The sequence below is a fragment of the Diaporthe amygdali genome (genome assembly GCF_026229845.1).
Source record: "Diaporthe amygdali strain CAA958 chromosome Unknown NODE_2_length_3802984_cov_64_841326, whole genome shotgun sequence".
NCBI lineage: Eukaryota > Fungi > Ascomycota > Sordariomycetes > Diaporthales > Diaporthaceae > Diaporthe > Diaporthe amygdali.
The window spans coordinates 1-22,481 of record NW_026517022.1 but is presented as its reverse complement, the minus strand read 5'-3'; the positions used below and the strand labels follow the sequence as shown (position 1 = coordinate 22,481).

Sequence of the window (22,481 nt, the reverse complement as noted above, 5' to 3'; positions counted from 1 at the left end):
GGCAAGCACGGGCAGTGCGCACTTCAGGTCCCCAGCGCTCATTTCGATGCCCCAGAACACGCGACTCGCCCTCAGCATTTATCACGAGAACCTTGCGGGGCTCTTTCATCTCTCACCCACGCTTCAGCTGGGACAGGCCAAGGGGCAGAAGGGGCCGCTTGCCTCATGCGCTCTCAATCTTCCAGTCCTTCTCCCGTCCTCTGCATGCGCCCCTCATACCCTCCCAGTCACCAAGGGACACTCCGGAGCTCGACGCCTCTTTCTCCGTTTGGCATAGGCCCTCCAAGCCCTCTACGGTCTCTTTTTGTGATCTGCGGATATGGCCACCACATAGGCAGAATACCTGGTCCAGTCAGTCTGCTAGAGTCGATGCGTACTTATACGAGCTCCGCTCTGACACATATACAGCACATATCCAACGTCTGATGCCCAGAGCTTACGGGCCTATGCCCATGGATACGATAGACCCGTCCATCTTTTGCCGTCACACACAGTAAGCGACTGCCCAGCTGCCAACACTAATCATGGCGCCCAGGGCTTCCGCCACTTGACTGGATCCTTCTGGAAACCCCACAGTTCGCATCTCTGCACCCAGGCCGGCGCCTGCCGACTCGACCGCTAACATGTCTCGGTCCTTCACTCATCATCAATCCCCACTGCTGCAGTAAGGCTGAGCAGGGCATACATTGTAGACTAGCACGCAACCCGGATCAGTCACCACACCTATCTGGATCTAGGCGTATCTTCAGCTGCCACCTTGTGAAATCCCGTGTCAACTTACGAGATCTGCAGGCCTGGTGTCTCGTGTACGATGATGAGTGAGGCTTACCATCACAGCTCTCGGCTCAGCACCAGTTCGGACTCGATTTACCACCCACGCTGTGTAACCGGACTCTGCAGCAGTGTCTTCACAGCTGAGCCAATGGACATCAAGGTGCCTACCCCTTTCGAGAAACCGGAATCAGACAAAGGGTGCTCTGATCTGACAGCAACGCAACCGACGTCATGTCCGCCATAAAGGGTCTCAAGCTCGTGGGTCTGCCTTTAGGTGCCCAAGCTTCGCCAGCCGAGCACCATATTCCCAGTAACGCACGTTGCGTGTTGGTCTGGACATACCGAAAGTATCTCCATTAGCCGATCAAGGAATTCGGAATTCGGGGCCTCGTCCCATAGTTTGCCTGCGTGGCTTGACCATGCGCTCGTTTGCCCAAATCCAGGATCGGGGTTGGCATTGGCTGTCGGCGCGACATGGTACCACCACTCGGCTGCGGAGCTGGCAAAATTCAGTACCTATGCGGGCCATGTTCCCGTCGTGCAGGCGGCCGCGCGCCCCTCTCAAATGTCGGGGGCCGTGGTGGGACAGTCATTGTCAGGCGGCCAGCCTTGCCACCTGTTGGCTTCGCAGGCTGTCAATAGCCTGGACCGGAACTAGCCATGAAAGTGCAAGAGCCATTGAGTACCCCAATATGCGACATGCATGGGGCAATCTGAGATGTACGTCAGCCTGGCCGTCAAGACTGCCGGCTTCCACCAATGGCCATCGGTACGTGGGCGCTGAACCGCAAGCTCAACCCCTGGCAATGCAACCCTCATCTATACTCGGATCGAGCTCGGCGGCATGCTCCTTTTCGCTCCTTTGTGATGTCGAAATGCCTGGAACCCTAACCGCATGCAAAGACCTTGAAAGCACGATGTGCTCTCGGCCCGGTGAGGCTAACTATGTGCGATCAAGCACAAACGGGTGCGCGTGGGAGACACGTCCGCATGACTTAGCAATCGATGATCAGCCGTCAAGATGTCCGCCTGTTTGATCGCTGCTGCTTGCCGAGACCTGCGTCGCGGTTCGTCTCAATTTCCAGATGATCCACCTTCCCTCTGCAAGCACTTAAACAGACATGTACCAGATCGGAACTCCCGCTCCGGTAGACTTCGCCGTGACGCAAATATGGCTGCGCAGCTGAAGACTGGGACCCTCCTGCCAAAGCGCCGTCTTCTTCTTTGCAAACGATACATTTTTCTTTGACTGGCAGAACCATGGCATTTCATGCGTGCCAAAGGTAAGAGGGCGTCAACTAGTCACAGCCCGCATGGCAGAATAGAAGACAAATTGCGTTCAAGTGCAGTTCGCTATGCGCAACGCCCACGTGTCGTAAGAGCAAGGAGGTCGAGTTATCCCTGACGCACCACAGGAGGGTTTTGGCATCCCACGCAAGCATCCAGACTGTTTATCTCATCAGGATCGCAGACATCGGTTGACACACAAGATCTCATGCAGAACGGCTCGGCACCCAGCGATTATACTCTCGCCTCGCCGGAGCATTTTTGTCTGTGGATCATCGGATCGAAACCTTGGGAACTTTGTATGCACATCAGGCTGAGACCTGACCAATTGGACCCCGCACTCCGAGGGCCACCATCACCAATTGGCAGGCCTAGATGCACCTCTAGAGTTTATAACCCCACCCAAAGAGCTGGCCCAAGCTTTCCCCAACTGGAGGCCCGTACTTCAGCCTTGCGCCTCGCTTCGTCAGGGGTAGCTGTAGTGCCCCTGCTCGGCGAGTCTCGACCGAGGCTTGGGCGCTCACGAAACGTGCCCTGTCTCAAGGACAGCCTCGACAGCCCGCGAAGGACGCACAGGGTTTCATTGCCAGCACTCAGACAACAATGTTTCAACCTGCTTCTCCTGCATCTTCCAATTCGATGTCTCGAGCGGGAACAAAAAAGGTTTCTTGATTTTCTTCATCCTTTCATCTACTGTCCCCGATTTCAAATCTTCATCTCTGACCTCGATCACCCCTGTCTATGCATGACGATCGCCAGCTCATCCACCAGAGCTTAATTAATTTAATTATTTACCTTGCTTAAGCTCCATTGCTTGGCTCATCGCGGAGAAGCGCGTGCTGCATAATGTTTTCCAGCCTCGGGACCAAGCTCGCTCTCAAGAAGCTAGGCGTGCCCAAGGATGTCACCAACATGGGTTCGCCCTTTGGCGGCGGGAATGACGAGCCGAAGAAGTCCAAGAAGAACCAGAGGAGCCTCACGGCTGATGAGCTAGATGAGGCTGAAGGCACCAACTGGCCAAAATGGATGACCGTCAAGAACTTGCCTCTGACGGTCCAGCCATGGCTCTCGCCTCCCCCACCCCCAGTGCCCGTCGCAGCTGAATGCCCTGGGGTCGGCAGTCTGGCACCGATAGATCGCGACAGGAAATTGGCGCTCGGGAACAACGGAAGGAAGGTGCTTGTCGTCTTTCTGCGCTGTGTGGGCTGTGCATGTGAGTTGTCCACTTGTCCAGGGAGCCTCGCTCAGCATAAACAGCTGTCTCAACATCCCGCGGCGCATCTTTTTGTCTCCTATCCAGACGAGGATTGGATACTGACCCCTTGCTTGCAGTTGCTCAAAAGAACTTCCTCGCGCTGCGCGACCTCGCAAATAGATCCCAGGTCACTTGCATCGCCGTGTCCCACGCGTCACCCGCTGCCACCAGCAAGTGGATCGACCTGATGGGCGGTGCGTGGAAGGTTCAGGTCATCATCGACGAGGACCGGGCGATATACGCCGCCTGGGGCCTGGGCCTGTCGACGGTGTGGTCCTACTTCAACCCGACCACGCAGACGGCCGCTTGGAAGGAGAAGGGCTGGCTGGGTAGCACGGTAGCGACGAGCATCAACCGGAAGATGGGAATGAGGGGGAACGGGGGTATGGACCTCGGGGCAGCGGACGCTGGCGGAGGAGCCGCCGAGGCGGAGGGTCCAGGGACAATCATGGGCAACAAGTGGCAGCAGGGCGGAGCTTTCGCCGTTGATGAGAGGGGGACAGTGGTCTGGGGAGGGAAGGCTGAGAGGGCGGATGAGGTCGCGGACCTTGCGGCTGGCATCCGGGCGTTGGGCTTGTAAGCATAGGGATGGACGGCGCATAACACTTTCTGCAACGGCCGAATCGGGGCTCTCAAAGCATATAAATGGGAAGGGAGCCAGTAACGGGCGGCCCCGAGGCCCATATCTGATCTTAGGAGTTGGTTAGCGTTCACAAGATCAGGTAACATGTATGGAAATTGCATCTTTCACGCAACGGTTGGAGGAGGCCCACGCGCAACGCTGTGAGGGCGGCCACAGGCCCGGCCGCATTGGCTCAGTCGCACCACCTTGAGTGCTTGTTTAATGTCGATCCTGCCCCCCCCCCCCTCAACCCCCCTTGCTGCTCGTCTATCTGGACTGGCCTGGCTGGTCGGCCGGCCGACTCGCCGGGCCCCCCTTCTCGTTCCCGGGACGCGCGAACTAACTCTGACTGCAACGGTCGAGCCGCAGGAACCGTGCGACGCGAGGCCCACTGCCGAGGGGGTGTGGGTGCCACGAGGCACACACACACAGACACACACACACATACATGAACGGCGGGTTGCGACAGACTTGCGAGACATCGATTTTCTTTCCTGTGTGGTTGTCTCTCTTTCCTGTGTCCCGCTTTGCCCTGCTTGCTTGCGTGTGCGCCTTCGCGGGGCTCCTCTCCGGGAAGTTTTTTTTTTTTATCTCCCCCATTACCCGATCTTAGACAAGGTATTTAAGCTCATATCGTACCTGGGTGCCCGTTCTCGATCGTTTTCATGTGATTGTTCATGTTTTTTGCCCGTCCTGTACTACAACCATGCCAAGCACACCAAACATGGCCCCGTTATCTACCGCGACGCTCGTCTGCGTTGAAGGCAAGGTGAGAAGGAGGAAGTCTGAGTTGTCTGCGGTCAAATTCTATCGGAATCCGGTCACGGCAATCACCTTGTCCAGCTTGATTGGGGCGGCGCCTCTCTCTCTCTCGGACAAGGTTTCCGGAGGTCGGTCTTTGTTTTGGGGCCGGTCGGGACGCCGAGGCGGAAAGCGGAGGGCCGGATCGGCCCGGAAGGTTGAACTGACTCTTGTGCGCTCCGCGTGTTTGCGGAAGCTCCTCAATCTAAGTTGAACCCCATTACCACTGCATTCTCTTGTGAGATCAGGATGCTCGCTTCTGTGGCTGTTGGAGCACAGCACTTCCTAGTCCAGGCAGCTACGAGATCACTCACCCCGAACACATGAGCACCTTTCCCTCGAGTGCCCCCACAACGAGTCGGCAGACAAGCATGCGCCATCTGATGAGCATACGCGAGTCTTGTCCAAGTCACTCGGAGAAGGCATGTTACTCTTCATTTGGATGAAGACGGCAGGTGCTTGAATCGCGAAACATTGCTCATGTTGTACCAGATGCGCTTTTATAGTTCCGCCGATGATTATTTTTGTTTCCATTTTTGTGCTTTTTGCCGCCGTATGATGAGTTTCCATCCTATATATCAGATATGCTCTTTCTCTTTTTGGGTGTTGTAGGGGGGGTTTCGTGACGTTTGGGATTGGATACTGAGCCAGGAGTGCCGCGCCCCATGTGAAACCGTGGGTATCGACCTTGTCCTTTCCAGCACCGACCGCACCGTCACGTTCAAAATCAGACCAACTCCAGACCCGCGACCAACAACATAGGGAAACATTAAGAAATGATTTGCAAGAGAAAAGAAAACAGGGCAACTCCAACCACCAGTACCACCAAAAAGGGGGATATTAGGGTGAAAGACTTCCAACACCAAGCCGCCGTCCGAACAACATGACAAGATGAACTCCGCCCAACGTAGACCCAGACCAGACATGACCGTTGTGAACTGCCCTGGCGCCCGACATGAGTCTCCCTTGCTCCAATAGTGAAAATTCCAGAGTGGTATCCTTTCTTTCCCACGCGAGACAGCCGTCAATCATCATATGCCAACCAGCTCAATAGGCCCAATGCCAATGCCAGTGCCAATGCAGGTATCGTGTCTCGACGCCTTCCCTCCGGGATGCCGACATCCGTAAACGCAAAGCCTTGAGAAAACACCCTGTAGTAACCATGATCCCACCATTCTCCAGATCAATGCATGCACCTTGACCAATTACGTCCCGCGCATTTAAAATCATCCCGCCTTCACATCGAATTTTTCTGGCCTTTAAAGGATTCCCAATATGTCCTCGCTGGCTTTAGCCCCACACGCTGGTCTGTGTCTTGGGACCCCAGGGCTGTCCTCTCTGGGGCCAGCTGCCCAACCCAACAGGAGCCTCAGCCCCGGCGGAGGTGGGGTTGGACGACCCACTTGCAGCATTCATACCACCAGACTCGCCGCCTCCCGAAACGTTATAGCCCTGGTTCAAGGGAGACGGAAGAGGAGTGGTAGACTGCCTCTGCAGGGCCGGGTTCGGTGGTCCCTGGGAAGTGGGCGGTCCCGAGGGCCGCGTACCGATAGGAGCCACAGGCTTCCCAGTGACGGCCCTGCCATTCTCACCACCAGGCGAAGAGTTGCTGGTCCGGCTAATCTGCTGTTCAAGAGAGCCCTTATTCCCAGAAGGGTTGGAGGCTGGGCTGGCGTTGCTGCTGTTCCGCTCTCGCTGCTGGGGACCAGCCGAGACCGGCTCGTTCGGCGGCTGCGCACCCGCTTCGTATGTCAGGGGCGACGGACCGCGTATTCCTGGAGGCCCACCATGGTGAACGGGCAATCCCTGACGCGGAGTCCCGGTCTCATCAATGTACCCTCCTGTCTGACCGAACGGGCTTTCGCCGTACAGAGCGCTCCGCTGGCGGGAGATGAGCTCACGTCGGGCTTCTTCTGACATGCCGCTAGGGCTGAGTGTCCGATCGGCAGCCTTGGGAGCAGTGGCGTTGCTGGGGCCGGGTTGAATGTCGGTGACAGCAGCTAGTAATCGCAGCAGTTAGCTCACAAATCCCAACCAAAAGCTTCGTGCAGTGGCCATGACTTGGAGGTCCCGAGCCAGCTGTCCGTTCTTACAAAGGAGGTGTCGGGAGAAGCAATGGGGGCATCAATATGTCAGGCCGCACTTGAGGCATGGAGAAATCGCAACAACAGTGTGGCTTTTGTGACCCCTGAATGGAGGGAGGTGTCTTCTTTTTTCATTGCGATAGGAGTCTCGTGACGCTATACAGAGGAGGGCGGCCTACTTCGGTTGTATTGCTGCTCCTGATGATAGTTGCGCAGCTCGCGCTCCCGCTGAGCCGCCATCCTCCTCTTGGCCTGCATCATCTGTTCCGCCTCGTTGGAGCCGCGCGAGGATTGGTGTCGCTGGGAGGCGTAGAAATTCTGGAGATTCGACGAAGGGGGGCCGGGCCGGCCATCAAACTCGACCGATTGCGGGCGCTGGGGGCCGCCAGATCCACGAGGGTCTGTAGGGCGCTTGTCAGCTTTGATACTGCTGGGATGTGGCCCAGCCAGCACTAATATGCATACTCACCAAACTTGGGCCGGTTTCTGGCAGGGCCGGGAGGGAAGGGCGGTTTCAACTCACGTCTGCCACCAGGAATCCCGAACATTTTACCGCTCTTGACTAGATTCTCGATGGAGCGCTCAACCTCTGCAATTTTCATCAGCTTCACTGCCATTGTCCACGATATCTCTTATTTTGTCTTCGAACTCAAGGCTCGGGACTTGGTCGCCAGAGGGCATTACTGTGAGGCCCAGATAGAGAATGGAGCTGGGAGATGGGCTGCCCGCACAGACTTGCAGCAAACGTACCCTCGAATTGATACCAGAAAGCAGAGGTTTCCTCCCGAGGTATGGTGGAGCTCGCGCCTGTCCAAGCACGTTAATTTTCGTCAGGTCTCAAGAACCGACAGGAAGCATACCAGAGCGGGTGGGAGGGGTTTGGTGGTCCCAACCAGGCTGGCCGCCAGCAGGCCATTGCGCATCGCCGTAGTATGACATGATGAACCGTAACGGTAATTTTTCCCAATGGGGAAGGGAACAGAATCTTCAGGGGTATCACGAAGGAGTTCGTTATTGCGTAAAATCAAGACCTGCGATAAGCCAAAAATTGTCAGCATGGTTCGGTAAGCAGAGAAGCCAGAAGACAGCAACGCGATGGTGTTCAAAGCCCTAGACCAGCCTAAGGGAGCCAAGCCTCGTCGCCTTCCAGAACATATTGCAAACGACAAGTGGTGCATGCCAACTTTGGCTAACCCACGCCAGGCCCGACCGAAGACTTTCGTGGGCGCATAACCCTTAACGGCGCTTAACGGCGCAGATGAAAAACCCGAGATGGTGGTGATGCTGCTGCTGACGTCCGGTTCACCAGGACTGCAAACTCACCCACGCGCCAGAATTCCAGACTCTTTCTGCGAATTATTGCCTAATGCACACGACCATAGATGTCCAACAATCCGCTGTCGATGACGTGGAAATGTTGTCGATATGATAGGGTCGAGCTCGAGCGAGCGCAACGCAGGGGGGAGTGGGAGAGAGCAGGCGATCGATGTCGTGCGGGAACGCAAGCGACTGCAGCGAGGACGAGGAAAAACCCCGAGGACTTGGGACTAGACAGGGCTAGGCCAGGCGAGACGGGGACAAGACGTGCGGGTGGTGAACGCTGCAAGCTGATGCTGACACGAACACTGACACTGGCACTGGCACTGACTTGAGTGTGGTTTGTTTGATCGGTCGGCTCAACGACTCGTGCCTCGAAGGGGGTCGGTCGGGATCGATGGACGGACGAGGTTGGGGGTTGTCGTGGGGGGTGGATTTTCTTCAGCGCCCTGAAGGAAAAGGAGGGAAAAAGGGACGCAGCGGCAAGAAAAGAGGGCGCACGCCGAAATGGAAGAATTGAGGAGAGTACCAGGTCTGGCGGCAGCCGAGTGGGAGCGGAGCGGTGGATGCTCTGGGTAGATAAAGTCCCGAGAAAAAATCGCAAGGTAACGTAAAAAAACTCCTCGAGAGGGAAAAGAGCGACACGACACGGCACCACTCAACCACCAACCGCCCACTGGGCGCATAGAGCCACCTACACACAAATCACACACAGAGGCACACGCACACTCGCACTGGCACTCACAAGCAAACTGGACACTGACACTACTGCTATACTACACACATCCACACACACACACACAACACATGCTCATGCGCACACGCTTGCCCCAGGCAGAGTGCTTGCGCCGTGCCCGCCCTGGAGACTGGACCTTTGGGATCTTGGATCTTTGGGCCTAGGACGGAGACTTGAGACTGGGCTTGCTGGGACTGGCTGGGCTGAATGTCCAGGTGCGCACCTGCACCTGGTTGGAAATGGGGATTCTGGCCCGTGCCTTTCACCTCCATTCGGTCCTGGTACAAGTCCCCGGTACTTGGGCCCAACCCTCGGCGGCGGCGGGCTGAAGCAAGAGGGTGAGGTACCCGCGGCAGTACTCCGTACAGGCGCAAATCAATCCCAATGGGCCCCCGCAGGGGGGGGGGAGTGAACGAGGAGGGGAATGGGCAGGGGACAGGGGGCAGGGCAGCAGGGGAGGCCAGGCACTGACCAGACCGGGCCAAAGGTCGCACGTTGTTTGGGTGGGTAGGTAGCGTAGCCTGCGTAGCTGGTACCCGGCCAAGTACCAAGAGACAAGAGACAAGGGCCGCTTGCGAAGCAGACGAATCCTTCCTCGGAAAAGGCCACCCACGGTCAAGTGTCAGGTGCCCGGTCAGAAGCATCAGGCCAGGCGAGCAGGCGAGGAACTTTCCCGTTTCGATTGCAAACTGTTCCTTGCGCATGCGGGTGACGTCCTCGACGCGGGCTCGGCTGAGTAATGAATGACTGAGTACCGTAGCAATCGAAACGGATAACGCACGTCTGTTTGAACTGCTAGAATGGGAATGCGATGGGCTGCTGTGTGCCTAGTTAGATCCAATGGATGGGTGGGTTGATGGATGGATAGATTGATTGATTGATGGATGGATGGATTCATGGCCGCGATGATGATGCTGCTGATGATACCGATGCCGATGCTGGTCAGGCAAGGTCAGGACAAACAACCCACCTTCCCCTCCCAGCGGAGACCCAAGAGGCGCCTGTCAGATGAAAGCATCAAAATGTCGAGTCAAGTGATCCAAGGCCAGACCAAAGCAAGCCCTTTGTCTCCAGCCCAAGGTCATCACGAAGTACCGAGTACAATGTAACGTCCACTGAGTGACATTGGATGTGGGGGGTTTGTCGACCCGGGAATGAGGAGCAAAGGACCGACGCAGGTTGAGAATCAATTTGGTCCACGGAGGAATCGAGCGGTAGCGTCCCTGGCGTCTTGCCTAACCTGCCGGCCTGCGTCGTTTGCACTGGGCAGGAAGATTGTGGTCGAATCAACAAGCACAGAGCCATCAGCACTTCAAGATGAAATCTGGAGACGGCCCTGCAGCGGGCAGGGCCATCGTTGCCGTCCTCGGCGAGCGGCGTCCAGTTGAGCCCGCGGATGCCATGCGATAGCCATATTGCAGAGGGGACCGGCCCCCCCCTCGCAGGGAATCCATCCGTTGCCGTCCATCCGTGCTGTGCTCGCCCAGACTACCTATCGGCCTGTCTACCTGCAGTATCCAATTATCTGTGTCCATGATTACTGTAGTAAATAGTAACAGCAGGACAAACTCAAAAATAACCAAGGTGAAGGGTGATAGCGATGATGCCATTTTCTCCTCTCATCTCCATCGCTTGTCCACCGTCTCCATATCTTTGCCTCAACGTTGGGGCGTCGTCTGGCACTTGCGCCTGTGCGTGATGCGGTGTCAAGGCGGAAATTGTCCTCTTCCCCATACTCTGTCGAGTCGCCGGGCTATCCAGCCTGGCTGGCCCGCATGGCCCGTCTAGATCCTGATGATCCCCCCATCCCCTATCCGTATTCGACAGATTTAGAAGCTCTCAGTCGGCAGGATTGAAATTGAATGTCAATAGTGGCGTGGAGCCTCATCTTGTGGCCCACGACTTCGTCATTCCCAAGATGTGATCAATCAGGTTTTCCCGAGGCCGAGCGGCTGGCCGTTGGCATCTGATCGAGGCTTGACCGCTCGATGCGCGGACATTTATATTGCGATGGTGACAGATGGTGATGGCCGACGACAATCCCAGGCGCAGCCCAATGAGAGCATCGAGTTTGCTGCCCATGTCCAGGTATTCCAGGTAGTCCAGGTAGATGATCAAATGCTGTAGGACACCTGCATGCGGGCAGTGAGTTGCAGTTGCAGTAGCAGTAGCAGTAGCAGTAGCACACACGAGTCCGCCCACCTTGCCTCGGCATGCTGGGCATGGGGTGCAGGTGCAGGTGCAGGTGCAGGTGCAGGTGTGCAGGTACTTTTACCTGGCCTCAATCTGCCATTCTGGCGCTGGGCTGGGCTGGGCCGGGCTGGAGTCAATCTGTAGGGCAATCTTGAACCCTCTGGGCTGACAAAACGGAATGAAATGCAAGGTGCTGGGCTGTTAAATGTACGGTAGGATGTGTGTCGATCCCCTCGTAACTCGCACAGCTCGTACAGCGCCGCGGACGTACTCCTCCAGTCCGTTGGTCGACGCTGCAGTGCCTGCGGTGCCTGCGGTGCCTGCTCTCAACGTTTCATCAGGTCTGTGGTGAGGCCAGTCAGGATGGTCGCCATCGAACCAGATGCTGCGAGGCTGTCGGCCTGGCAAGGAAGGCCAAGGGAGCCATTTTAACCGAACCGACGGGAGGACCTGCCCTGCTGCGCTCTCTTTTGCCGACAGGGTCGGTCCCCAGCTTCTGCGCTGCTTCCCTGTCGCTTCGAGAAAGAAGAAGGGCAGGACGGACCCACCCCACACCCAACAGAACCCAGGTAGGTGCTATGGTACACTATGGAGGTACTGGGGTACAGAGTTCAGTACCTCCATAGTAGCCTAGCATAGATACCCAAAGTTCACTATGGATCCCACCCATATCATCCCTACAAAGTAAGTAGACAGCAGCAGCTACAGAACGCAGCAGCAGAGCAAGTTTGAGAACTTCAACATCTCAATTTCGTCAACTGCCACATGGAACCGCTGGTGAACCTCGACCGATGCGACCCTGCCGCCAATCTGAGACCCTTCAGAACACGAGGTTGTCGCGTATCTGGTGCTTCTCGTTTCTCCGCCCTGCATCTGGCGGGCACCCGTCCATCGTGACACAAAACCTGCCAATATTGAGTGTCTTGGCGAGTCACAGACAGCAGACAGAAGCACCAGCGCTGGCATCAGAATCGAAAAACTGAGAACCAGCAATGGAGAGGCGGCAGCATCTTCTGCATAACAGCCCTACCGCGCAAGGACCTCTGTCCAGGCCATGCCGTGCCATGCCATGCCATGTCAAGTCATGCCGAGCTGTTCCGACCTTCCGGAGGAGCCTCGCCCTGTATCGAGTAAATGACGGCCAAGCAGCTGATGCTTGGGTAAATCTTTCATCTTGCCTCGACGTTTCTTTCGCTCCTGTCCTTACGGCAGTCGGCAATCCCAACAGACGAGCTTGAAACTTCGCTGGAACAGCAGGTGCCGGGGTCTCTGATCATGGCAAGACAAGCCCTTTGTCAGTCACTTGAGAACAGCACCGTCATTGGCAGCCGGCCCGGCCCTTCCCAGCAAATATCAACCAGATTATGACTTGCACTTGGGCGCCGCTATGTCGTCTAATTGTACTGCGCGTTGTACAAGAGACTTGCCTTGCCTCACCCTCGAGACAGACCCAACTTCTGATTCGGTTATAAGGTTGACAGGACCATTTTGCGTATTTCCTTGTCAGGTAACTTGCGCCGTGAGAATCCACCGGGCTAGGAGGGGGAACCCAACAGCGCCGACAGGATCCACCAATTCGTCCCATGCACAGATAACGCCCTGATCACCACAGTCCTTGATATTCGCCGAAATAATTCATGTACCCTACCTGATCCCGACTTCGCTAGAGCGTTCAGAGTATCGCCAACAAGAAATCGAGGTCGCCGGCTTCTCCCACGACCCCTGAGGGCCCTTAGAACCGGGGTATCGACATCATGTCTTCACTCGGCTGTCCACAATGCTACCGTCAAGGTTTGGGGACAAGGTCTCCTGCCGAGCGCTCAGCAATCCTGTGGGGCTATAACCATGCTTATTCACAGTAGCAACGACAGCCGATGCTTGCATTCTTTCATAGACACCTCAGACAGGCTTTCGCGTCTGCCGTCTGGATCGTCGTCCACCCAACTAGACTTCAACATCGGCCGTCACTCGACGCTCGGAGAAGCCTACCGGTATATGCATCGGCCCCGGCCCCACTCATTATCAGGCTTTTAAACTCCCGGCCCAGTTCTTTCCCCTGCGCTGTTCCCTTCCGTCAACAAATTTGAACCGATGTCGAGCTGGAGGACTCGTGAGAACTCCAAGATTAGGAGTTTCGTCTTCTTGGTGTAGATGACATTCTAATTGCGACTGCCAACAAAACGTCGATTTTGGTGCGCAATCCTGTCACAGGACCAAGAAAATGCCGACAGCCTGAGTTGTGAAGGTGGCCTGCGGAGAAGCAAGTGCTAGATCCTAGTCCTTCTAGAAGCTTTCCTTCAGAACAACAAGGCTCAACCTGGACCGTCTTCGACATTGACTACGAAACGTCCAGGCCTTCCATTCCTCCGGTAGGTGCGTCTTGCAAACCCAGCGAAAGAACCCTTACCATCGTCCGCCAGCATTGGGTTGCAGCTCGTCTGATGGTATCCCGCAGACAAGCCTGCGTGTTTCACGCCAGTGGAGGAACTCTTTCGATTGTTTCGAGGACCTACTGGGAAATTTGCCCCAGCAGAGCCGTTCGCAAGAGCCTCACCATCACGAGTATCAAGTAGCTCTGGGGTGGGGCCGGCGAGACGTTTCCGCTTCACCCCGAGGATAAGTCGCCTGATGTTTTCCATGGCTTCTGCAGATGCAAGACGTCTTGCATTATTGCACGTCCCCCATCCCTGTCTTGCAGCTTGTCTGCCCTTTGTGGCACTACTGCACATCAACCATATATCAATTTGCCTCGTAAATTCTCGATCCGGCCCCCCGCGCGGGGAGACAGCTTTGGACCCCCACACTGCACCAGCTTATGCTTTGACAAAGAGCCCCTCTAGGTACATGAGCTCCAGAGTCTCGGTGTCTGGATCAAGAGGTGGTCTGTTGTTGTTGGAGAAGCCCACCATCCCGCAGTTGAGGAGGTGGTGGGGTCCCTCATCGCCCTCCCCGAAGCTATCTCGAAAGCCACCTGGCGAAACGAAGATGAGAACATGGTGACGAAGCTTAAAGTGTTCGCTGCTTAGCTGCCCAAGCCTGTGGCCGTCGCTGCCGGGGTCTTTCTGGTCTTGGCGACGTGTAGGATCTGTATCCCGGCGATTTGTGCAACTACTCTTGAAGGCCGCTATCATGTGAGACCGTACTCGTGTCGGGGAAACTTTCTCGAAGTGCTAGATTATCTCTTCGAATGACCCTAATGTCGTGAAAGATCATGACAGCGACCTGCATTATATGTAGAAGTACCTTGACACCAGTCGTGTCTTGGCGGCTCTGGAAGAGTCCGGGGGGTGGGGTGTAGTACCCTTCTGCCTCTACAATTCGAACTTGATATCAAGCGTTCCACGGCATTTTGTTTTCACCGGCGTTAGACGGCACGGGGGCTACAGGCACTCTCCGAATGCAGGCAAGAAAGTGGGCGATAAATGAATCTGCTCGGTTTATTTTTGGACACTGGATCTGGGAGAGAGACGTTTTCGTCGCACGTCTCGACCATCTCAAATCGCGTGCGGTCATCCAGTCTTTCGTTGCTATCTTTGGATGCATTTCACTAGATTGTTGTCTTCACCGAACCGAACTCGAACCACCATCTCATTTCAATAGCCAATGAGCATACATACCTCTTAATACGCGTATGGAGAGTGAGACCCTCTCTGCCCGTGAACAAGGGAGGTTGCAAGTAGGATCTCGGCGCTTCGATGGGAGCGGAGGTTTCAAGGCACCGGAGGTCCTCTCCTTGTAGATGTGATTATCTCTCCCGGCCGGGGACAATGTCCAATATAGCCGGTCACTATGATGCGTCCCATGGGGCCCCTGTGCGTATGGTGGGCGCAGCAAGGTTTGACTATTATCTACCTGATGCTGCCGAAGGCTTGCCAACGGCGACAAGAGCACGACATGAGGTCTGGATCCTCATAGGGTCCTGTCTTAAAAACAGTCTGGAACAGGTGCGTCGTAACAAGTCGACGAAGTATGAGGTTGGTAGTCTACCAACTCCACATTTAGCCGTGATGGTAACCTCAATGGGGAGAATGATTCTTCCCCAGATATGTCGTATGCGTGCTGCTGAGATGTACCGCCACCGCTAAGGAGGGACACAATACGTTCTCAACATAGCAATATACACCTGACTCCGTCTGTCTGCTCCCTCTCACTGTTCACCTGGTGTGGTTCACACAAGACCAATAGCGAGCAGGCAGTCTTAAAATTCATAAATTAGTTTCTCTCAACGTAATCTCGCCCCTAGGGAAAGTCACGATCGATATATCCAGGTCTCCCAGACACACCACATGACCCTGTGGGCTGACGCTTGATAGACTCGACCGCCTGAGAAGCTTTGCTGCGTCCACAAAACTCACAGCATGGTGGAGACTGAGATTTGAGACTCGGAGACACGGCAGAAGTTAAGTATGGGTATTCTTTGGAGCATGTCTCGGAAGATGACAGCCTCCCGAGGAAGCATATGTTCATTATTATATTCAAAAAGTGCTCTTCGTCGTATATATTACCAATGTGTCTCAGTCACAATATCCCCCAAGCTCTCCTCCACGGCGAACCCTCCCAAACGAACACCTCTGGAGCATCTATACCCGCTCCTCAGCGATGAGACCCTGCCTCCTGGCCTCGTTGAGGGCCTTGAGCTTAGCAGTGCCGAGACCGGCGACGCCGCCCTCCTGGTTGTCGCCCAGCCACGGCTTCTTGGAGTCGCCGAGCATGCTCCCGGCCAGGAAGTAGACGATCAGGCCGATGAGGATGAGCACGAAGGCGACAGGGTACAGGTAGTGGACGGCGTAGCCGAAGACGTGGATGCCGATGATGACGCCCCAGAAGTTGCCCGTCAGCAGGCTGATGTCGAAGAAGGCGGCGGAGGCCATGCGGAACATGAAGGGCGCGAGCGAGTAGAAGATGAAGAGGCAGAGCGTGTAGCCCACGACGTAGCCGATGACGGGCCCGTTCCACGTCGCCTGCTGGAAGGTGTCCCTGTCGAAGATGCCCGCCGTCGCGCCGCCGACGCACATGCCCAGGAAGCCCATGAAGCTCAGCACCTCGTAGATGGGCCGGCGCGACACGCACCACTCCTCGAAGACGTTGCTGAGGCCGTAGCAGGTCGCGCCCGCGAGGCAGAAGAGGTCGCCCTTGAGCATGTTGGGCGTGGAGAAGTTGTTGGAGCCCGTCATGGCGTCGCTGCCGAGGAGCATGCCCATGCCGCCGCACGCGACCAGGATGCCCAGGATCTGGAAGAGCTTGTAGCGCACCTTGAGCAGGGTGAAGGAAACGATGACGACACAGACAATGGACCAGAAGTTGATGAGCTGGGCCGACAGGATGTTGGTGTACCGGTAGGCCAGGACGGTGAAGTAGTTGCCCTCGACGTCGAGAAAGGCCAGGATGAAGTACTTCCAGCCATCCGTGACAGCGACGCGGGCGACCTTGCGCCAGCCGTAGCGGTAGAACATGAACGGGATGTAGACGACGCTCAGCAGCACATAGTTGAAGAAGGTCTGGAAGGCCGGGATGGAGGTGCCATATTCGACCAGGAAGGAGGTGAAGGTGCTGGTGGCCGTGTTGCACAGGCACAGCAGCTGGCCCAGCAGGAGGATGGTCCAAAAGTCCCAGGTGGTGAAATACGAGTACCAATGGACCTTCCTGGCCTGGATCTGCTGGAGGCCCTCGGCGACGGCTTGGTCCTCGGAGGTGGTGGCCTCTCGGGCATCGCTCTCGCTGTAGATGTGCGTCTGCACCGGCGAGCCGTCGACGCCGTCGTAGAGGCCCTTGTTTGAGGTTGTCTCAGTGGTACCTGCCATCGTGGAACGCTGATTTTCCTTCGGCTTGTGGGGGTCAGTCTACTGGGTACCGGAAAATAAGGCTGGATCCGATCTCGAAATGCCCTTGCTGTGGCCCTAGAGGCACTTGATGTTCAAGGTTCGGATGTACCCCTGAGTATGTAGTGGTAATATGAGATGAATATGCGTTGAGTCTTTCTATCGTCCCCTAAGCAGTGCGCAAAGACTTGAAGTCGCCTGCTGTAAATCTAGTGAGGTCCCAGATGGCACATGGACCGATGTGCCAGGAAAAGATGGTGAGTGAGTAGACTTGAGTTGAAGAGACAGCTCATGTGGGCGACTCGAGTGGGAAGGTCGAGATAAGGCAGACAGACACGGCGGATGACCTTCTTCAGGTTCAGGCCGAGCTGAGTGGACAGACACCGTCTGGCTGGTTGGACGGATGGCTGGAAAGAGGGTGTGGTCCAGGAAGGACTTAAAGGTAGTCTGTCCCGCCGGTCTGGGTCAAGGAAGTTTTTTTCTTACTTTTTTTTTCTCACGCTTCTCTTGCCCAGACCAGACCGAGATGGGGGTGGAATGGGCGCCGGTTGCCACTGGATCCCCCCGTCCATAGTGCCAACGCTGGTGGGGTCGGACGATTATTACCGGGTCGGCGTGCCCACCTACCAAGCGCCGCGGTGCGTCCGGCTGCATTAGCGGGGGGGGGGGAGGGGGGAGGAATCATGGCCTCGACCTCAACCTCGATCTGCGAGCCTGCGCGGGAAGGCGGGGCTGGCCGATGAAGACGTCGCCAGATTCAAAGCATTTACCACGGTTAGTCTTCAGCCTCAACACGCTATGAATCACATGGGACGCAGCAATGATTATGTTTGGGAATTGGTAATTGATTCCTCCCTGATCTTCTCGGGTTTGTAATAGGATTCGGCAGACCAGAGTTTATCCTCGTCTCGACCATGTTCACGCCACGCTTCTACCACGTGCCAGAATAAGTGATTCTCGAAGAACAATGTCGAGCAGCCAGGCTTCCGCCCAGCTAGTATCTCAGGTCTGCACTACACCCTCCGCCAGCGAGACGAGCCAGCCTCGACGCTGTGCTATGCCCTTTAACATCCACCACGGTGAGGGATGGCGAGGGTCTGACCTGGGTAGATCATATCCGGGTTGGCGATGTTGTTATGCCTCGCGATCTCCTCGAACGAGACGCCAGGGAACCTCGCAGCAATGCCCCGCAGAGTGTCTCCCTGCTGGACAACCACCGTCTCAGGGCCACCGCGAGGCTGGTCGTGGTGGTGGTAGTCGTCACGGCGGCGGTCGTCATCCTCGCGGCGGCGACGGTCATCATCTTCACGTCGACGGCGGTCCTCGTCATCTCGGCGACGGCGGTCCTCGTCGTCCCGGCGGTGGCGCTCATCGTCCTCCTTGTGGCGACGCTCGTCCTCCTTCTTCTCCTTGCGCTCGTCCTTCCAGTCGTCCACCTTCTCCTCAACCTCGTGGCCTGCAAAGGCACCAGCAACACCGCCGAGCACGGTGCCGATGACGCCGTGGCCGGCCTTCGCGCCGAGAGCGTGGCCACCGAATGCACCGGCCGCGCCGCCGATCAGGGTGCCGGCGATGTCGCGGTCCTTGTGGCCATCACTGCCCCTGCGCTCGCGGGACTTGCTGCGGGATCTGTCACGTCCTCCGTCGTGGTTGTAGTAGTCTGAGCCGCCTCTTGACTCCTCCCTGTGGGGTGGGCCGTCGTGGTGGCGCTCGTGAGGGCGGTCTCCGTCACGGTAGTAATCCTGGGCAGACATGATGAAGGCTATGAAAGGATGTAAAGGTCAAACAAAGAAAGGTAGGTAGCCGGTGATGACGGTGTGTATGAGCAGTGCTTTGATTGTAGAACTTGATGTGATGATCACTTCCAATATCGAGCAGACGACAAGAGGGACTGGACCTCTTTATACTCAGATGTTGACAACAAAACGGTCCCCTTTCAAGCTCGGAAACTCGTCTCATCGTATGCAGCCGGCAGGGGTCCTTGGGGTCCAAGCTGATCCACTGGCTGAAGAGACCCGATGAGGCCGCTGCACTGCCATCATGTCATATTGCCATCCAACTCTGTTTTGGCAAGAAGAGAGGCTGTGCTGTAAATACGTGTTGTCACTGGTGTCCAGTGAGCTGCCAGTGAAGCTTGTTTCAGGGCCCACGGCCCCATATATCAGAGGGGAGCCCCGGATTTCGGCCCTGGTCTTCCTTGGCAGCCCGGGTTCTAGCCACTGCAGGTCAGGCCGCTGCGGCCAGCGGCCGTGGGCCGTCAGGGGCGACTGTGAAACCTCCAGGCAAGCCTGACAAGGAACAGCTGAAGCTCTTTGAGCAGCCGGAGAATCCAGCTGGATTGTTGCCGTACGACGTGGCCGCAGAATGGTCCGCAGGTACACGCCACTCGGCCGAAAACAGCAGTCCTTCTCAGCTTACACTGTAGACTACGGATCTTGTTTGTTCTATTTCAGAAGAGCTGTTGCAGACAGAGTACGCATGCACTCCGTTTCTAAGTCGGGATCAGCAGCAGCTTCCCGCCGTGGCAACCCAATCACTAAACTCAATTCCGTCTGACATCTGAATGCCCGGATGTTCTCCAACTCTTGTAGAGCTTCGCGATTCATGAGGTATCGAAAAGCTTGGCCTGCTCTTGATCTGATACTTGATTGCCCTACATGAGTACACGTAGAGGTTTCGAGTGCTACTGTAAGCTTGTACACCTACACCTATGTAACAATATGAAGTAATGCTTCGTAGCTCAGCGCCTGATACAAAGCTTGGAACAAGTGCGAATACATCTCAAGCTGTCGAGCCTGATACAAAGCTTGGAACAAGTGCGAATACATCTCAAGCTGTCGAGCAGTAAAACAAGGGGAAGCAAGATCAAACAGCTTGCTTAGCAATGTCTTGATCTGATGTATACACCCGTGAAAGCAATAAGAAGGAGCTCGTTTTCAATCACGTAATGACAACGGATCAACATTAAAGCGCTGCACACAAGCCACCTTGATCACGTCAAATAGCACAATGTAGTACGTGTTGCCTTCTTGGCACGTTTCATTTTCCTGGGAAGACAATTTGATGGTAGCGATATGTTCATTGTGCAGTAGAGCTCCTCAGTCGCTTAGGAGTATTCAGAGGCTTTTGGTTACGTCGCGTGAGATAGCCTATCGTGTTTTTACTCTGCAATTTTGTCTGATTACGAGACGATATTCAGGCATTGAAATGTTTCAAACGGAAGATATATACGCAGGTCGACTTTTGTTGTGTAATGTGTAGAAAGTTCCATACTCCCAACAAAGACTCGGCTAGGCAATTTAGGGTTGCCATCTCCTATTGAAGCTGATTTCTCATCAATACTTCTGAAGTTTCCCTACACCATACCTAGCCAATGGTCCTCTTTAGGTTTTTGCTAACATTTACAGCTACCCCAGTAGAGCCACATGAGCCTTGCGCATTTGGGGAGGAAAGAGCGGTTTCTCAAGCTTGCGTCCTTCAGAGGAAACAGAAATGCAGCAGAGGTAGATCACAACTCAGAATGCAAGGCTACGGCAGCAGCATTTTATCACGTGCTGAACGTAAGATAGGGTGGAAACCCCAGAGTTGGATGCTATGGAAGCTTATTTGGATATTTGACTGTGGCATATGAAGCCATCACCTTTGTCATGAAGACTGAACTCCCCGCACCCGCTCCCTCCCCCAGCGAGTGAAGTCGGAACTATGAAGTGTCCAAGTTATCTATCAGTAGGACATCTTTCTCATAGTACAGATTTGAAGATGTCCTCATCATCATGCCAAGCACGGGGCTTTCAGAACAGCAGATACAAGAGTTTGCGTATGTGGAGTCATCGAAAGAACTGCAAATCGCAGTGGACACATTTGCGCGCATTCTCATGTGACTCATTTTTGTTATTGTCGGTCCTAGCGTTTAGATATAGGCAATTATGTACGACAAAGGAAACAATCCCACGGAGTGACCGTAGAGTCTCTGTGTTCCTCTGTCAGGGTGATGGGTATCAGGTTAGAGGGGTTACAAGTGGAGTAAGTAGGTATATGCAGCGGCAGCGCAGCAAAAACATAGCAATATCGTAAGTTTTATTAATAAAAAAACTACTAAACTTATTTCTTTCTTCCCCCTTTTTCCCTTTTCCTTTTAATCCTTTTTTTATAATACTTCTTATTTACCTTTTACACGCGCTATACACACATAGCATTAATATAAAGTTCATTCCAATATAGTATTTTTACATTTTATAAAGCATTTTAGCTACATAAAAGCTATACTTAATATACTTATATAATATTAATTCCTAATAAATTATTTTCCCTTTTTAAACTCTTATTTCAAAAGCATAATACTTATAATTATAAAAAAACTATATAAGTGCTTTTTTTTATAAAAAGCTTAAATAAAAAAAGCCTATAATAAAATAAATAGTATATTATAAATAAGTAATTAAATATATAACTATTATATAATTTAATTATATATTAGCTATAAAAGCAATAGAAAAAAGCTATATTTTTAATAATTATTATACTACTATTATACTTATTATCTTTAAATAAACCACTTATTATACTTTTTTATTATTCTAAGTTATAAATAAAGTATAGCTATAATATAACTAATATACTTTTAAAGGTATTTAATAAATTTTCTCTTTTAAATTATTTTTCTTTTCTTTTTAATTTAATAAATAACTAATTATTATTATAAATATACTTTTAAAAAGTTTAAAGTATAATTAATATTAATACTATATAATATTTATACTTATACTTATACTTATATTAGTACTAATACTAATACTAATACTAGTACTAATATTATTATAAATAATATATTATAACTATATAAAGCTTATATTAATATTTATTAATAAATTAATACTATATTATATTATACTATACTATACTATACTATACTATATTATAATAAGTTATTTTTATATCTACGCTATATATATACTATATTATATAAGTATTAATAACTTAAATAAATATTTATTTCTACCCTTACTACCTTTATTATTATAAATATAAATACAGCTATACTACTTAAGTACTATATAAGTAATATATAATTAATATAATATTAATCCCTTACTATTACTAAATATAATTAAAAAAACTTTAATTTCTTAAGCCTTATTATAAATACCTCTTATATTTATCCTACGCTTACGCTATACTAATATTATATAAAAAAAGAAAAAAAAGAGTAAAGCTTAAAAAAGTAAAAAATACTTAACTAAGAAATAATATATATACTATATTTATACTTTAAAAAAAAACTTAAAACACTACTATTACAATTAAAGCAGTAAATCTAATTAATATACCTATTATACTAATATAGCAGCTTTATATTATATTAACTATAATTATATTATAAATACTAATAAATACTATTAGTTTTACTATTAAAATAATTATAAAAATTATACTTTTATAAATATCCCTTAATATATATATAAAAAAAGCGCTATATTAACGCTATATAAATTTTATTTATTACTTATACTTTATTTATGTGACGATCACAGCTGGTTCCTGGCTGATAAACCTAGTGAGCGGGTTTATGTTCAGGGAACGTTCAAGGTGGTGA

General features: G+C 52.9%; 4 protein-coding genes across 4 annotated transcripts; 1 reads left to right on the top strand and 3 right to left on the bottom strand.

The window, feature by feature from the left end:
- Positions 1-2,907: 2,907 nt before the first annotated feature.
- J7T55_011359 (uncharacterized protein) lies at positions 2,908-3,896 on the top strand (the record flags this gene model as incomplete). The annotated part of the gene is made up of 2 exons (XM_053133613.1): positions 2,908-3,274; positions 3,394-3,896. The coding sequence occupies 2 exons, from the start codon at positions 2,908-2,910 to the stop codon at positions 3,894-3,896; spliced, it is 870 nt and encodes a 289-aa protein (XP_052999168.1).
- Positions 3,897-6,029: 2,133 nt separating this feature from the next.
- J7T55_01135 (uncharacterized protein) lies at positions 6,030-7,762 on the bottom strand (the record flags this gene model as incomplete). Its single annotated transcript, XM_053133602.1, has 5 exons — positions 6,030-6,739; positions 7,003-7,224; positions 7,347-7,412; positions 7,574-7,630; positions 7,684-7,762. The coding sequence occupies 5 exons, from the start codon at positions 7,760-7,762 to the stop codon at positions 6,030-6,032; spliced, it is 1,134 nt and encodes a 377-aa protein (XP_052999167.1).
- A 7,887-nt stretch (positions 7,763-15,649) lies between these two features.
- Positions 15,650-16,870, bottom strand: J7T55_011357 (solute carrier protein; the record flags this gene model as incomplete). The annotated part of the gene is made up of 1 exon (XM_053133591.1): positions 15,650-16,870. One exon carries the CDS (start codon positions 16,868-16,870, stop codon positions 15,650-15,652), a length of 1,221 nt encoding a protein of 406 aa, XP_052999166.1.
- Positions 16,871-17,952: 1,082 nt separating this feature from the next.
- Positions 17,953-18,642, bottom strand: J7T55_011356 (carbohydrate-binding module family 50 protein; the record flags this gene model as incomplete). Its single annotated transcript, XM_053133580.1, has 1 exon — positions 17,953-18,642. One exon carries the CDS (start codon positions 18,640-18,642, stop codon positions 17,953-17,955), a length of 690 nt encoding a protein of 229 aa, XP_052999165.1.
- Positions 18,643-22,481: the final 3,839 nt, after the last annotated feature.